Here is a 15936-nt window from a genome sequence, read left to right as displayed (position 1 = left end):
GAGTCACCTGGTTCCTTGCTTCCGGAAGCAAAAAGCCCAAAGGGTACAAGGAGACTTGCTCGCAAGGCAGCGTGCCCAGGACCATAGCCCATGCTGTGCTGAATGGCTACATTCGAGTTCTTATTTTTCTTTAGCATATTAAAAATTAACAAATGCAAAAGCCTGAATCAAAATTCCAACAAACAATGAAAACAGCATATCAGCAATGAAGGATCACAAAGAATAGATAATGAAACACAAGTTCTGTGGAGGAGAACAAACGCAGGCTTGACTTGCAGGACAGAACAATCGCCTTGCAGGCAGAGAGCCACAGTGAATTGTCAGATTGTCTGAACACAGGTTTAGGCTGCTTCCTGCAGGGTAGCTCGCTTTTCAGCACAGGAAATCCCATGGCGTGTTCTAGGGGCTGCTCAGTCTGCCATGGGGTGCCCTGTTAGCCAAACCGTTGACGGAAGTGGCACCACCTTGGAGGCAGTAAAGCATCTTGAACAAATTCACCTCCCCACCAGTACCCCACTGGCAGGGGGTTCACACAGAGGCTGAAGAAGCGGTTTGAGATAGTTTTAGTAGATAAGCTAAGGAAGTTGCAAGCAGTGGAAAAGTACAGGAAAATGTAGTTGCAGAGAGGGAGGGGTAAGAAAAAAGTACAAACTATGCGCCAAAGAATAGAAATGGGGGCACAATTTGAGGCTATAGCAATCTCCATGTCTCCCTTTGATGCATCAAATAAAGCTTTTGTAACTGACTTTCATCTTGGTGTGCAAAACGGGGCGATGGCATCCCAGGCCTGACCCAAAGCAGTTGGTGAAAGCAATTTCACTGGGGGCTGCGGGGCACCCCCCTCCCCGCTCTTTGTGATGTTGTCCTTGCTGCTGCCAGCTGCTGCCCCTCCTCCAATACCCAGGCAGCATTTTGGAATGACCACCCTTGTTAAAATAAAAAGTCATTCCCAGAAAATTGTGCAAATACGTTTGCAATTTTAAAAATTATTTTGGCGCTATCCCATATGCGTAGTCCTGTCTGGTCAATTGTATATTTCAACTGTGCTTGTAAGGTCACCTATATATCTGATTTGTAGGCGTGGGATCTACTTTAAAAACCTTCATAGCCTCCTGCCGGCACCTGGTGTTGGACTACAATTCCCAAACCCCTCAGCCAGTAATCTTCGCTTAAGTGGGTATCTTCCCACATGATGGCGCTAAACAGTACAGAGCTCTTAGAATAAATTCTGACTGACTTCAGCAGGATTGCAGGCTCCTTTGAGCAGGCAGCATTGACGAAGAAACTACGATTTTATGTCACACGCAGCTAATTAACGAGGTGCGCTTTATGCGCTTTATGCATTCATTCCTTACTGTGCTGCGGTTTCTCCGCAAGAAAACCAAAGTGGCATACACATTAACCCTCCTCTCTAGTGTATCCTTTTGTTTATAAATTTTGTGAGGATAAAATATTCTTTATTCTATTGTGAAGCAGGATCTCTATTATCGATTTATTCAGTGTATGAGTCGCCCCATTACCGATGCTCTCAAGGCAACACGCACAATAAAAACAAATAGATAACAAATGCAAATCATAAAAAAACATAATTGTTAGAAAAAGAAGACACGAAGCTAGTTTATATTTAGTCAAGCTACCTCTCCCATCAGCCTGACATTGCGTATGCTGGCTGGGGTTGATGGGCTTCGGTGGCCCGCGCAGACTTTTCCATCCCTTCGGCACTGCCCCACCTGAGCGGTGGCTCCTCCCCGGGAGGGCAGAGAAAAGGGCAGGAAGCTTCAGGCGCTGTTACTGAGCATGCGCGGGGAGAATTGCGGGCGCTCAGCGCTGTATTTTGGCATGGGGAGCATGTTGGTTTTGACTTCGGGGCTGCGCGGGCATTTTTGACCTTCAGAGGCTTTTCTGGAGACGCAGGTAAGCCGAAGCGGCAAGGGAGGTGAGCGAGGGAAGTAGGGGTGCGGGCGGATGGAGCGGGCTGCTTTCAAGGCCTGCTCCGCGACGCGGCCGTTGGGCCGGCGGGGGACGAACGAGCGAGAGAGCCGTTCAAGGGCGCCGTGAGCGGGCGGAGAACGCGGGCGCCCCCTTCAGCTGGGGCGGAGGGAGAGCAGCAGAAAGGGTGGGCGGGGCGATCCGTTTCCGCTTTCGAAAGCGGGGGGCGAGACGCGGGTTAGGGGAAGAGCTGGCTGCTTTGGTGTCGCCCTGTGCCGTGTGTGCACAAACCTGCTCTTCCAAGCACCTCCCGCGGATGGATGTTTTATAGTTCTAGTTCGACTTCTTCTCCGACATATTTCCTTGTGATAATATATTTATTTATTAGATTTATATCCCGCCTTTTTCTTTTTTAAAGAACTTAAAGCAGGTTACATAATTCTGCTCTCAATGCTTTCCCCAGCACAACAACCCTGTGAGGTAGGCTGGGCTGAGAATCTGTGACAGGCCAAGAGTCACCCAGTGGACTCCATGGTTGGGCAGGGACTAGAACCCAGATGGCCTGAGTCCCAGTCCCATGCCCTTAGTCCCATGCCCTTAATCACTGCACCACACTGGCTCTAAGCCTGTCAGATGGCAGAAAAAATCCCTCTATGATTCCAAGGTAGAAAAATCCACAGAGGCCCTCATGGCTTAGTCTTAGACACTGAGGGTGCTCCCAGGCAGAGCGGACTTAACACCAAGTATTGAGAGGCATGGGGCAGCTTTTCTGCCCTTTTCCCACAGCAGAAAAAGTGGGAGGAAAATAGGGGAGTGTCACAAATGGAGAGTATTGTCTGGAAGGATCATTTCTGTCATGTCATTGGCCTGCTTCATGCATGGAATGTTATGGGAGTCCAGACATCCATGTCTTCCATTTGGGAACACCCCCCCCCAATATTTTCCCACTGCTCCTTTTTCTTTTCACAAAGGGCACTTCCAGACAGAGAGCTCCTAATGCTACCAGCCAGAAGCAAGATTACAGTTATTCTGTCTCTTTCTTCATAATATATTTCCCCATTGAGAAAAAAGATGGTTGATGTGGTGGGAAAACTCAGCAGGTTACAAGTGAAAGGCTTGTAACTCCTTGAAAATTCCAAGAATGAGGCAAGGCAATAGCACTGCAAGCGCCTCGTCTGGACGTGGATGGGCCAAGGCGATGGAGCATGAAGAAAGGGAATAGTGGCAGAATATTCTTCAGCTGGTAGTAGTTGAAGTTCTTCTGGAAACCCCCTGAGGGTTTAATCTAACTCTTGGGCTGAGCTTGCTGGAGTCGGTTAGCATTTGGCGTAGGTACCCCTGAGCCAGTGAAGAGGACCTCTGCAGGCTGGCAGGGGGGTTGGTTCTGCCTGCAGAAGGCTCCTGCCAGCAGTAGTTGGTGGAAGGCCCCAAAATGGGGCCCTTCCTTCACTCTCTGGCATAAGCACGGATGCAATGATCAGCCCTTCCTGCTGCTTTCCAACCTGACCTTAGGTTGCTTTGCAGCCCTTTTTATTAAGGCATAGGGTTTCAGAGAGGAGAGTCTACTTCATTAGATGCACAGTCCTTTGTTTCTTTACACATGGCTGTAAGGATTTTAATTTTCTTAACAGTGAGGTTAGGTGAGAATGAAATATAGAATACACAGCCTGTGACCATTACATTTTATGCTCTTTCTAACTTTAATGTAATAGCTACAGATAATGAGCTGGACTCTGTCTTGTATTCAGCACAGTTGTGGTCACGCTAGAGGTTGGGACAAAGATAATCTTTGCCATGTTCTCTCTGCAGCTCTCTGTCTTCCTCAAAACGTTCTGGAATTTTAGTGGAGCCTCTGGAATGGTGCGGGTGGTGGTATTGGGGGAACTGGAGAAAACTGACTGTCCTGTGAGACCCATTCAGTCAGCAAGAACCACCGTGCCTGCCTTTTGCAGCACAGAGGTTGTAGTGGATGTTAGTCTGCTGGCACTCTGGAATCACCCTGAAGTATTTGGCATTATTTTTTTCATCTGAGCTCAGTATTAAAGAAATAAAATATATATGGGCACATAGATAAGTGTGTGCCTGCCAGTTTAGGATAACAATTAGTGCCTCTGATGAGGTGGACTCTGCCACACAAATGTTTAAGGCATAATAAATTGGTAGGTCTTTAAGGTGCCACAGAACTCCTTGCTGCGCATCCTACCAAAGCTGTAAGAGGAATGTGTGTATAATAATCTCTGTTTTTGCATGCAATGGCCCTGTTGGGAAAATATTGCCATGTGCAGCAGAAGTCATGTGTGTGGCAGCTTTCACTTTTATGCAGTTCTTAAAAGTACATAAACTCTGTCTTGAAATCTGGGCTTAACAAACTCATTATTTTGCAGTTATGGTGACCAGGAGCAAAAGAGGTTGGGGCCTCTATAGCTTTTTAAAAGTATGCAAAATAGGGGGTTCTAGTGACTGCAGCTTTTCCTTCCCCAGCTGATAAGGGACACCTGCCCTTATTCCTTTTTCCATACCACCATGAAACGTATAAATATTTTAAATAAATACAGCAGCCCTGACCTCCTTTGCACCTCATGGTTCCCTTTGCAGTCATATGTCAGTTCTGATGGTCTGTACAACCTTGAAAGGTGTGTCATTTAAGCCATGTTTTCCCTTGTTTGCTGCCAAGAAATGAATTGGAGAGCGATGCTGATGTTGGAGAACGTGGTCCAGTTGCATCGTTCTTGCAGGCAGCTGCATTCTCTGGCTTATGGGAAAGTACATCGAACACAGTGGAAGCCTGTCCTGTCGTCTGCCTACCCAGTGTGCCCAGTTCATCCGTGCCCCCTGCTCTGGCAGCCAGACACTAACTCACAAATCAGGCTTTTAGCAACCAAGGAGGTAATTAACAGCTACTTTATTCTTGTTTCCAAGAACTCCTGTTGTGTCCTTCTAGCCTTTGAAATGAAAGCCATTGCTGTTTGCAGAGGGAGCTTCACTGAATGCTGTAGAACAGTAGTTCATGCCAAAGAGATGTGTGCAAGCATTCAAACTTTTCTGAACAAATGTGTTTATGCTTTTGGCTTAGCCAGTCTTGAATGCTACAAACCTAGAAGTTAAACCTGTCAGAAACATGGTCTGAAAGGATAATGTAACTTGATGAATTGGCTCATTAAAACTTTTAATGGGGGAGAGGTTCTAAACTCACTTTATGCTGTATTCTACCCACCTTTACCCACAGGAAGCATCAACTCTCTATTCAGTGGAGTGAGTGTGTGGAGATATTTGTGCACAGGTGTGTGTGCACAGCTGTTTGCCAGCACCTGTGGTATGCAGTGTAGTCATGCTGAAATGCTCCCTAGCAGGAGTTACTGACCTACCAACCTAGTCCGGCTTTGGGGAGGAATTGAATTGTTGGGGTAGGAAAGCGGTTAAATTGCCTGATTGCACCTTTGGGGGTGCCTTGTACTTTCTTGTGTCCACCCATTCCCAGCAGCTCTCCACATTCTGTAATATCCTAGTTTCCAGAACAGGAGAGTTATAAAGCATTAATAAAAATATTGTGCTCAACCATGTCATTATTTCTTTATTTTTCCTTATTATTTGATTTATACCCTGCTCTTTTTCCTCTTGCAAGGAGCCCAAAGTGGCTCATATGGTCTTCCTCCTCTTTGTTTTATCCTTACAACAATAGGTTGTGAATAGGTTCAATGAAGAATCAGTGATGAGCCCCAACTTACTAATGCATTTTAGGAAAATGATCATACCTGCTGGGGGAACTGTGTACATACAGAAAGGTATTCTATGCATACATATGTCTTTTTTAATCCAGCTCCTTCCACATTGTAAAAGGCACTCTGCAGGTGTTCGGAGATGCTTTAGTATGAAAAAATGCTTGCACCCATTAAGAAGAAAACACTTTGAACATTCTCTCTGTGCAAGACACTCATGTAGCCTTGCATAGTTCACATATGGCACTTGTAATTTTTTTTTCTGGTGATCTATACTTGAAACACATTGATTTAGTCTTAGGATTATTGAAAGAAAAGCTCCAGGAAAGGGAAATTTTGCTAAAACAATGTGGAGGGTTTCTCTAGCAGCCATCAGCATTGTCAGTTAGGGCAAAGGTTGCTTCCATAAGATATCGGCCTGATCTAAAAGGGAGAGGGAACCTGTGTTACCTGCCTGCACTTCCGTTACCTCCAAAATACAGCTGTGCTTCAGACATGAGGGGGAAATCTGGGAGTAGATGTGTACTAACAATATAATTTTGATTTAAAGATCATGTATAGCTCTTCTTGAAACTGCTTCCTTTCCTTTTAGCCCCATGTACTTCTTAAATTTTTCAGGGGAAGAAACCAAGGAAGGAGAAGCTGAAAACAATAAAACCAAAACCAGAGAAGCAAGAGGTTGAGATAAAGTCCACAATGACTGTAGAAGAACTTGCAAAAGCTATGTGTAAAGACATAGGTGAGCTCTTTTCTTCAGACGATGTATGGAATTTAACAAGGGAAGTCATCCTTTTGAGCTTGCTCTCAGCTGACTCCTACCTGAGAGCTCTGTGGTGCAGCTTGGTGCCTGAATCTCAGTCGGTGATGCATGTTTCCAACTCAGTGCAGTGCTTTTTTTCCTGCCCTCAGCTTCAGCAGAAGCCTATGACACGCAACTTACCCCAAGTCATATCTTCCAGTATTGCAAAAAAAGTGAAAGATTAACTTGACCACATGCAGTGCCTTGCAGAAGTATTTGCCCCTGCTTGACTTTTCAAAATTTTGTTGTGCAACCAACATTGATTTAATCTGTGTTGTTGCCACTTGATATGTGAGGGTGCAAGTGCAAATTTCTGTTGTGGCACAGAAGTAAACAAAAACAGACTGGCTTTTTTGGTTGCACAAGTATTCACCACAGGCCCCAAGATTTGGTAGACGCTCCTTTGGCAGCAATTACAGCTGCAATTCTTCTCCAGTAAGTTTCTGTCAGCTTTGCACACCTGAATCCTGCCATATTTGTCTCTCCTTCCTAGCAGTGATCCTGCAGCTTTCAAACTGGCATGAGCTGGTCTCTTCCCTCTTTCCTTCTGATCATCAAATTCAAGACAATCCCTTGAAGCACAACTCTTTTATTGCAGCTTAGCAGATTACAGAACAGTATGAACTTTAAATAGCCTTCTGTCAGGGTTGAGGGAGAAGCATCTGCCCGTGTAAAGAGCTGCATCCCAACTGGAACCTTCCCCTCTGTCCCTCCCTTTCAGCAAGCTTCAGATGCCACCCTCAGGATGGCTCTTGCGGCTTGCCAGCAAGACTGTAAGAATGCCAGAGACCATCTAACTGGGCAGCATGTTTCTCTGGTTGCCTCTTTACTGGGTCAGGGACTTGGTCTCATATCTGCTTTTGCTCCCAGAGCAGGCTGAGAAACTTCACTAGGGAACCTTGAAACTTGGGCATCTTCCCTAGACCCCTTGCTGCCGCTGCTCCTCAGAATCCACCTGAAAAATCTGCCACGGGTGAGAGATGGACCCACTCTGCACAGATCCTGCCACAGTTTCTCAATTGGGTTGAGGTTTGGGCTTTGACTGGGCCATTCTAAGACCGGCAGGATTTTGCTCCTAAATCACTGCAGTGTTATTTAGGCAGTGTGCTTAGGTTCGTTCTCCTGCTGGAAGCTGAGCCTCTGCCCCAGTCTCAGGCCCCTTGCCAGTTTTCCTCTGGAACTGCCCTGATTCTGGCTCCATTCACCCTGCCCCCCCATCCTGACCTGTTTCCCAGGTCCTGCTGAGGAAGAGCATTCCCATGACATGATGCTTCGTCATGGGGGTGGTGTCCTTGGCAGTGAGCACTGTTGCCTCTGTGCCACACACAGCAGCAAGCCTCAAAGTCCAGTTTTGGTCTCATCAGATCAGATAATCTTTTTCTGCTTTTGCCGTGTCTCCCACCTGCTTTTTTGCTAACTACAAATGGGTTTGATAAGGGTTCATTGCAGCAATGGCTTTCTTCTTCCATGAAGCCCAGCTTTGTGAAATACCCAGGTGACAGTTGTCCTATGGATGGTTTCTCCATCTCAGCTTCAGATCTCTCCAGCTGCTTCAGCATTACCATTGGCCTCTTGGTTGCTTCTCCAACTAATGCCCTCCTTACCCAGTCACTGAATGTTAGCAGGCAGAGTCTGGTTAAGCTGGTTAAGCTGAATTTTTCTAGGTAGAGTCTGGTTAAGCTGTATTATTCCTTTTTCCTATTAATGGATTTAATGGTGTTCCAGCAGATATTTATTGATTTGGATACTTTTTATAGTCCAATCCTGATGCGTGCATCTGTACAACTTGATTCCAGAATTGTTTGGATAGCTTCTTGGCCTTCCAGGTGCTGTCATTTAGACATGCTCTTGAACAAATTCTGGTCTTCCAGAAACAGCTGTATTTAATCTGGGCTCATGTGGCACCCAGTGGATTCTGTTCAGCTGTTTGCAGTATATATGTCATTTCTGGAGGCAACAGAGCATACTTAGGCATGTCGTATTGGGAGGTGAATAATTAACCAACAAGTGCCGATTTGTTTTTGTTTGTTTAACTTCTGTGTCACAATAAACATATTTTGCATTTTCACAATGTTGAGTACCTTGTGTACATCAAGTGGTAACAGTACCAATTAAATCCATTTCACTTCCAGGTTTTAATATAACAAATGTGGAAAAGTTAAAGGAGAGAAATACTTAATGCACTGTCTGTCTCTTCTTTTGCTGTGGTCTCTGTTTTCAAGGACTTGGAATTTGGAGTAGGACTTGCTTGGCCTTGTGAGATACCTGGAACTATGTGCTCTGAGATTGTTGTTGTTGTTAGTCGCGAAGTCGTGTCCGACCCATCACGATCCCATGGACAACATGCTTCCAGGCCTTCCTGTCCTCCACCAGCCCCCGGAGTCCACTCAAGCTCACACCAACTGCTTCAGTGACTCCATCTAACCACCTCATCCTCTGCCGTCCCCTTCTTCTTTTGCCATCTGTTGTTCCCAGCATGAGGCTCTTCTCCAGGGAGTCCTTCCATCTCATCAGGTGGCCAAAGTATTTGAGTTTCATCTTCAGGATCTGTTCTTCTAAAGAGCAGTCAGGGTTGATCTCCTCTAGGACTGACTGGTTTGATCGCCTTGCTGTCCAAGGGACTCACAGGAATCTCTGCCAGCACCACAATTCAAAGGCCTCAATTCTTTGGTGCTCACCCTTCCTTATGGTCTAGCTTTCACAGCCATACATTGCAACTGGGAAAACCATAGCATTGACTATACACACTTTTGTTGGCAGGGTGATGTCTCTGCTTTTTCGTATGCTGGCTCTGAGATTTAACACAAAAAGACACAGCTCTGTTGACTATAAATAACATTTCAGAAACTGTATTAATGCAATATCTTTATTACACCAACCAAAAGATCACTAGCTTTTTATAACATCTTACATGATAAAGAGATCTTGAGATCTTTTGATTGGCCTAATAAAGATATTATACTAATACAGATTTTGGCAGATTGTACCTGAAATAAATAAAACAGCCATCCATACTAGTCTATTATGCTGCTCTGGTGTTTGCTGAATGCAGTAATTCAGCGTCTGTTGGAGAGAATCTGCCCTGAAGCCGTCCAGCATTGTGTTTTTCCCCCTATTGCATGCTACTTCGTTTAGTTTCCTCTTACTTTCACAATATTGCTGGGGACCGGAGACCAAAGTCTCTGATACCTGCTGAATCCAGAGTTCTGTACAGAGCACATGTCACTCATTAGCCCTACTTAATTGTTTCAGAGTTTCCTGCCTTTTCAGCACCATGAAGTTCTGTGAAAAAGATTTGCCTTTCATCCTCTGGTGCATTCTCCAGCCATCTGCTTCCAGTGTGTTTCAGCTACTTTCATCTGAGAAAAGTCTGAATTAAAGGAGTGTGTTGTAGAAAAGTTCCCAGTGTGCATGCATGTGGAAAGCAATCTTTTGTTATAATTCTTCAGCTGACTTCATTTAGATTTTCTTCACAGCATCAAATATATTAACAAAGGTGGTAATAATAATAATGGAATTACAGTATGTGACCTTTACACCAGAAGCTGGCCAAGTATCAGGGTCTGAATCCTGTGACTATAGTTGTGATAGCTACTTTCCTCTTCCATGGATCACCACCTCCATAACAAAACCTGTATCCAGTTAGTTCTCTGCACCATTGAGTTTTCCTAAAGTTAGAACACTGCCCAATTCAGTGTTCTTTTTCTCTACCCAGATCATATATATGAAGCCCTGCTAAACACAGATTTTGACTTACACTCGCTAGAGCCAGATTCAGTCTTAGAGGAAGTGTGGATCAAGGACATTATTAAAAAATCAGGCATGAAATACAAATGGGCCACGCTGAAAGAAGAAAAAGTAAAAGAAAACAAAGATGCTGTAAAGAGGTAATATCTCTGGGTGATTGGTTAGTGCTTGTATATACCATGTTTGTTTGTTTGATTGATTGGTTAGTGGGCACCTCAAAGAAGGCCTAACTTGCCACAGGGACCAAAGCAAGTAGCTGTTGGGAAGGGGAGTAGATCATTGGCAGAGCCCATGTGTTGCATGCTGAAAATCCTTGGTTCAGTCCCCCGGCAACCCCAAGGAGGGCTGGGGAAGACAGTAATCTCGACAAGTTGCTATAAGGCAGCTTCCTGTGTTCCTGATCATAATCCCAGAGAAATTCATAGGAATTCTGAAACTTTTATGTGAACATAGACTTTGACATGAAAACCTGTTGCCGATCTGATACCTCTTTTCACTTGCTAAATTGACAAATCATCAAGGGCAATAAAACGTATTGCTATAACGAGGGCACATGCTTCATTTAGCCATAAACTCACGCTTCCCCCTTCTTCTGTACTAAGAAGAGCTCTTGACAGGACTCTTGCTTCGAGCTGTTACTAGTTACTGGTAGTCACAGGCATTCTAAGGGATCTGCTAAAATGAGAAAGTTAAAGAGAAGCGCAAGAAAGGTTTCTTTCATACCTGAAGCAGATGTGTTGCTGTTTGCTGTAGGCCTCCTGCAGATCCTGCTTCCCTGACCCCAAGGCCTCCAGTTGTTACCATTCTGGGCCACGTTGACCATGGAAAAACCACTCTGCTTGACAGCTTGCGAAAAACTCAAGTGGCCGCAATGGAGGCAGGAGGCATCACCCAACATATTGGTGCCTTTCTTGGTATGGTTTATTAAGTAATTTCACGTGGGCCAGAAGTAACGCTTCCTTGACTTGAGACCTGGGGTGACAACCTGCCACTGTCAGCTGAGGATGGACTGCAACTCCTATCACCTTTGACAGTGATTCTTGCTGTCTGATGGGCATTGGATCCCCAGGCTTGCTTTAGATTTACTCTGCCAACTGAACATTGTCCGGTACAAAACTTCTTCACTTTTAAAGCAGTTGTACAGCAGCTTAACATGCACTGTGTGCTGCCTAACATGTATTGCGCTAGTGGAGGCTAGTGGCTAAAAGCTTGACCTATGAATCAGGAAGTCTTTGGCTAGGACCTTGCTTCTGCCATGAACTCATACAATAGCCTGAGGCAAGCGACTGCCCTCTCATAACCTGAGGCTCCCACCTGTGTCTGGGAATTATACTGATGAGGTAACCCCCAGGGTGGTGGTAAGGATTGCAGAAGATTGTATGTTGAATGCTGAGTACACGCAATATCTATAAACACGCACAAATACATAAGAGAAGAAAAGCACGAAGATGCTGAAGGAGACCTGCGTGCCACTATAATGTTCACCATATTGTATGTGGTCAAGCCAAGACATTTAAGTACCTGATGCGCAAAACCCAGATGGCAGCCTTCTCTCTCAAGGTGGAACAGCAGGCACAGCACAGTAGAGTTCGTGCAAAGGATCTTCCTGGTGTTGCACCGCCATGGAGTAGATTGGACGGTCTCCCACCCTTTGACCTTTAATCGTGCTACCAGTCCTGGGATAAAGTTGCTTCTTGAATTCAGGATTCAGATGCTCAGTCATCTGTGATCTGAAGAAAAGCAACTACTTCTCAACTCAGTCTATTTCCTATGGTGTTCTAGCTTCAAAAAGTAGTTCTGAACCTTAAGGGCCCATTTCTCAGGGGCTTGGATTTCAACCAAAGGATAGTATCCAATTTAAATATTTGTAGCAAACATCTCTGCTAGAAATTAAGAGTTTAATTCATCCTCCCACCACTTGGTGGCCTCCAGATGGGTGGACTACCTAATCCATGGCCAGTATGACCAGCACCAGACTGGGAGAGGGTGGTTTGTGAGGAAGTGTGACTTGGACAGAAACAGTCCTCGTACAGGATGTTCTATGGCGATGGCACAGAGAACGCAGAATTCAGGAGATGGTGTGCATTTTTGTTCTTGCAGTGCGTTTGCCTTCTGGAGACAAGATAACATTTCTGGATACTCCTGGCCATGCTGCCTTTTCAGCTATGAGGGCAAGAGGCGCCCACGTCACTGATATTGTTATACTGGTGGTAGCTGCAGAGGACGGCGTGCTGAAGCAGACTGTGGAATCTATTCAACATGCTAAGAATGCCAATGGTACAGCAGCCTCCCCTCCCCTCCCCTCCCTGGTCTGGAGAGAGGGTACAGGGTGGAAATAAGTATAGCCTTTCATGTATTGTTTATTTATTTATTTTCTGATTTCTATCCTGCCTTTTTCTGACAAAGGGCTCAAGGCAGCTTACATCATTCTCCTCCTCGTCTTATCCCCACAACAACAACCCTGTGAGGTAGGTTGGGCTGAGAGTCTGTGACTGGCCCAAAGTCACCCAGTTGGCTCCATGGCTGAGCGGGGACTCGAACCTGGATCGTCTGAATCCCAGTCCCATGCTCTTAACCACTGCGCCACACTGGCTCTCTACTTGTATATTTGTTCATATACTGCACATGGCCATTGAATGCCTCCTCTTTCCCAGGCCCATAGTTCCTCCATACATTCCTCACCCCCGGTGCACAAATCAGATTATCTTTTGAGCTGCTTCCTTTGAAATGATGAAAATGAAACACCTTAAAAGACCTTCCACCCCATAGAGCTGCAGGTCTGGAGAACATCCTGAGCTGTGTTTTGACCCCCCCCCCCACACCATTCTTCTCCCATTTTCCTTTATCAGTTCCAATTATTGTTGCCATCAACAAATGTGACAAGCCTGAAGCTGATCCTGACAGGGTGAAGAAAGAACTGCTGGCTCATGATGTGGTTTGTGAAGAGTTTGGAGGAGATGTTCAGACAGTCAATATCTCTGCCCTAAAGGTAATGCAAGGCAGCCCAAGAGCTGACTAACCTGACTTTTCAGAGCTAAAGCAAAAGTCTCACTAAAGCTTTCCATTGCAATAATTAGCTATTAGCCTGTGTAGCCCTACAATTAACAGATCACATTGTAGTTCCTTGGTAGGAATCAGTTCACGAACATCACAACAGAAGACCCAACTATTTCTGCATTTAATACATAGAATAAGACCCAGTGAGTTCCCAATTCCAGAGAGAGCAGAGAGTCTTTCAGGTTAGCAATACACTGGCTGTGTTCACATGGCAAGCAACATGTCACCATGGTTCAGTTTTTTTACTATGATCTACCAAACAGACAGTCCAGTGCTTTCTGTTTTATCGTGGTTTCCATGCTTCCCACTCAATCCTTGCACTATTAGTATGTATCTCATCAAGCCGCTGCACCTGAAATTCAGTCCTAAGGTGCATTGCTCCCTGTATATGTTGATCCGTACAAGGAGGCTGGATGGCCGAAGCAGCTCCTGCAGCTGCCACTCTTTCCAGGGAACGCTGCGGTAGTTGCACGCCAGGGTCACTGAAACCATGATCCTGTGTACAGACAACATGGCAAGCCATGGTTCACAGAAACCATAGAAAAAATGTTTCTTATGTTTTCTAAAGACCAAGCTTACCATGGCGAAATATCAAGACTGAGTTCAGGCAATGCAACAGACCAACAATAGTAAAAAAAACCCCACCATAGCTTGCCATGTTGTCTGAACCCAGCCAGCTTCCACTGTCAGCTGACATTCTGCCCCTGTGTGGTGATAATGAATAATAAAACATGGTTCAAAGGGATTGGCAAGGGTAACAGAACTTGTACAAGTTTAGCCTCTGATCCAAAGCATGTTTCATTTTCCCATAAGCAGGTTCCAGGTAAAATTTCTGCTAGAAAGTATCATTTCATGATGTAAAACAAGATGGTGTCCATCTGCTCATTGGATGTCTCTTTATAAGTATAAACCCACAGCCTAATTAATCAACTAATCCTGTAGCTTATTGGTCTGTGAGTATTAGTGAGGGCAAATCGTGATTTTGCTAAGGTTGATTCATCCAGTTAAGGAAATGTGAGCTGGCACGGAATCACAGCAGCCGTACCATGGCCATTTTAAATGGCTGTTTGTGGAGTCTGTTGCAATGAGAAGGAAATGACTCTCACATTCACCATTGGGAAGCACCTTTATTAGGATCAACTAATGTATGCAATTTGCAATGTATGGCTGTGAAAGCTTGGCCATAAGGAAGGCTGAGCGCTGAAGCATTGAGGCCTTTGAATTGTGGTGCTGGAGGAGACTCCTGTGAATCCCTTGGACCACAAGGCAATCAAACCAGTCAGTCCTAGAGGAGATCAACCCTGACCGCTCTTTAGAAGGCCAGATACTGAAGATGAAGCTCAAATACTTTGGCCACCTAATGAGAAGGAAGGACTCCCTGGAGAAGAGCCCAATGCTGGGAATGATAGAAGGCAAAAGGAGAAGGGGACGGCAGAGGATGAGGTGGCTGGATGGAGTCACTGAAGCAGTTGGCATGAGCTTAGGTGGACTCTGGGGGATGGTGGAGGACAGGAAGGCCTGGAGGAATGTTGTCCATGGGGTCGCGATGGATCGGACACGACTTCACGACTAACAACAACACCAACAAAGTATGCAATACTTCCGGCTAAATGATGCAAATAGCAGGGGGTGGAGAAAGAAACAAAAAGAAAATTAGGTGAGATGGTTTGGGCAGTCATTCAGTTTAGATTTTTTTCCCCTTGCTATTACAAATTGCTCAAAAGTTCCTCTATACCAACAAGCCAATAGATCAGAGTAAAGAAAACTGCCATGATGATGCGTGTTACGAGTTGCCAAACACACATTCCTGGCTACAGGATGGCTGTCTCTTCCATGCAGAGTAATTTAATTTAGCCCCCTAAATTGTCTTCTATACATCAATTTAGACATAAAACCTACAAATTCCCTGAAATAACACAATGCTTAATTTCCATGATTAGAATTACTGTTAATACTATTTTGGACTGTTGTTTCCTGTAGGGTGACAACTTGATGGCTTTAGCAGAGGCAACTGTCGCTCTTGCTGAGATGCTGGAACTGAAGGCAGACTACAGCGGCCTAGTGGAAGGTACCGTAGTGGAGTCTCGCACAGATAAAGGAAAAGGGTAAGCTGCAGGCCACTTATCTGAGAGGGATGGTTTAACCTAGGGTCCTGCACTGAGCAGCGGGGTTACCTGATGGCCCTCTGGTCCCTTCCAGCTCAGACCCATTTTGCTTTCTTGCATTTTTTTTTCTTTGCAATGGTTTTAGTTGCTACCTCTTGTACAATGTTGTGAATCTCCATCTGTAGTTCTTCAGGCACTCTGTCCATCAGATCTAATTCTTTAAATCCATTTGTCACCTCTACTGAATATTCATCAGGGATATGATTTAGGTCATACCTGAGTGGCCTAGTGCTTTTCCCTACTTTCTTCAATTTGAGCCTAAATTTTGCAACCAGAAGCTCATGATCTGAGCCACAGTCAGCTCCTGGTCTTGTTTTTACTGACTATATAGAGCTTCTCCATCTTTGGCTGCAGAGCACATAGTCAATCTGATTTCTGTGTTGACCGTCTGGTGATGTCCATGTGTAGAGTCATCTCTTGGGTTGTTGGAAAAGAGTGTTTGCTCTGACCATCGTATTCTCTTGACAAACTTCTACCAGCCTGTGCCCTGCTTCATTTTGTACTCCAAGGCCAAACTTGCATG

At 45.1% G+C, this 15936-nt stretch overlaps 1 protein-coding gene across 5 annotated transcripts in view; it reads left to right on the top strand.

Annotated features, from left to right (window-relative positions):
* The first annotated feature begins 1792 nt into the window (after nucleotides 1-1792).
* MTIF2 (mitochondrial translational initiation factor 2) overlaps nucleotides 1793-15936 on the top strand; it is a 24016-nt gene continuing 9872 nt past the window's right edge. Inside the window, exons 1-8 of one of the 5 annotated variants that reach the window (XM_044429642.1) lie at nucleotides 1793-1914; nucleotides 4604-4815; nucleotides 6264-6384; nucleotides 10160-10331; nucleotides 10945-11105; nucleotides 12292-12468; nucleotides 13041-13180; nucleotides 15229-15353. In XM_044429642.1, the coding sequence (XP_044285577.1) occupies nucleotides 4606-4815; nucleotides 6264-6384; nucleotides 10160-10331; nucleotides 10945-11105; nucleotides 12292-12468; nucleotides 13041-13180; nucleotides 15229-15353 (1106 nt within the window). In that variant the 5' untranslated portion in view covers nucleotides 1793-1914; nucleotides 4604-4605. Of the gene's footprint in view, nucleotides 1928-4603; nucleotides 4816-5641; nucleotides 5712-6263; nucleotides 6385-10159; nucleotides 10332-10944; nucleotides 11106-12291; nucleotides 12469-13040; nucleotides 13181-15228; nucleotides 15354-15936 lie in introns of those variants that run through there. The other 4 variants (XM_044429641.1, XM_044429643.1, XM_044429644.1 and 1 more) reach the window with 4 other exon arrangements.

This window comes from Varanus komodoensis, unplaced genomic scaffold, assembly GCF_004798865.1.
Source record: "Varanus komodoensis strain SLA01 unplaced genomic scaffold, ASM479886v1 scaffold2, whole genome shotgun sequence".
In the NCBI taxonomy this organism is placed as follows: domain Eukaryota; kingdom Metazoa; phylum Chordata; class Lepidosauria; order Squamata; family Varanidae; genus Varanus; species Varanus komodoensis.
The sequence above is the reverse complement of the archived record's forward strand: the minus strand, read 5'-3'. Positions and strand labels throughout refer to the sequence as shown.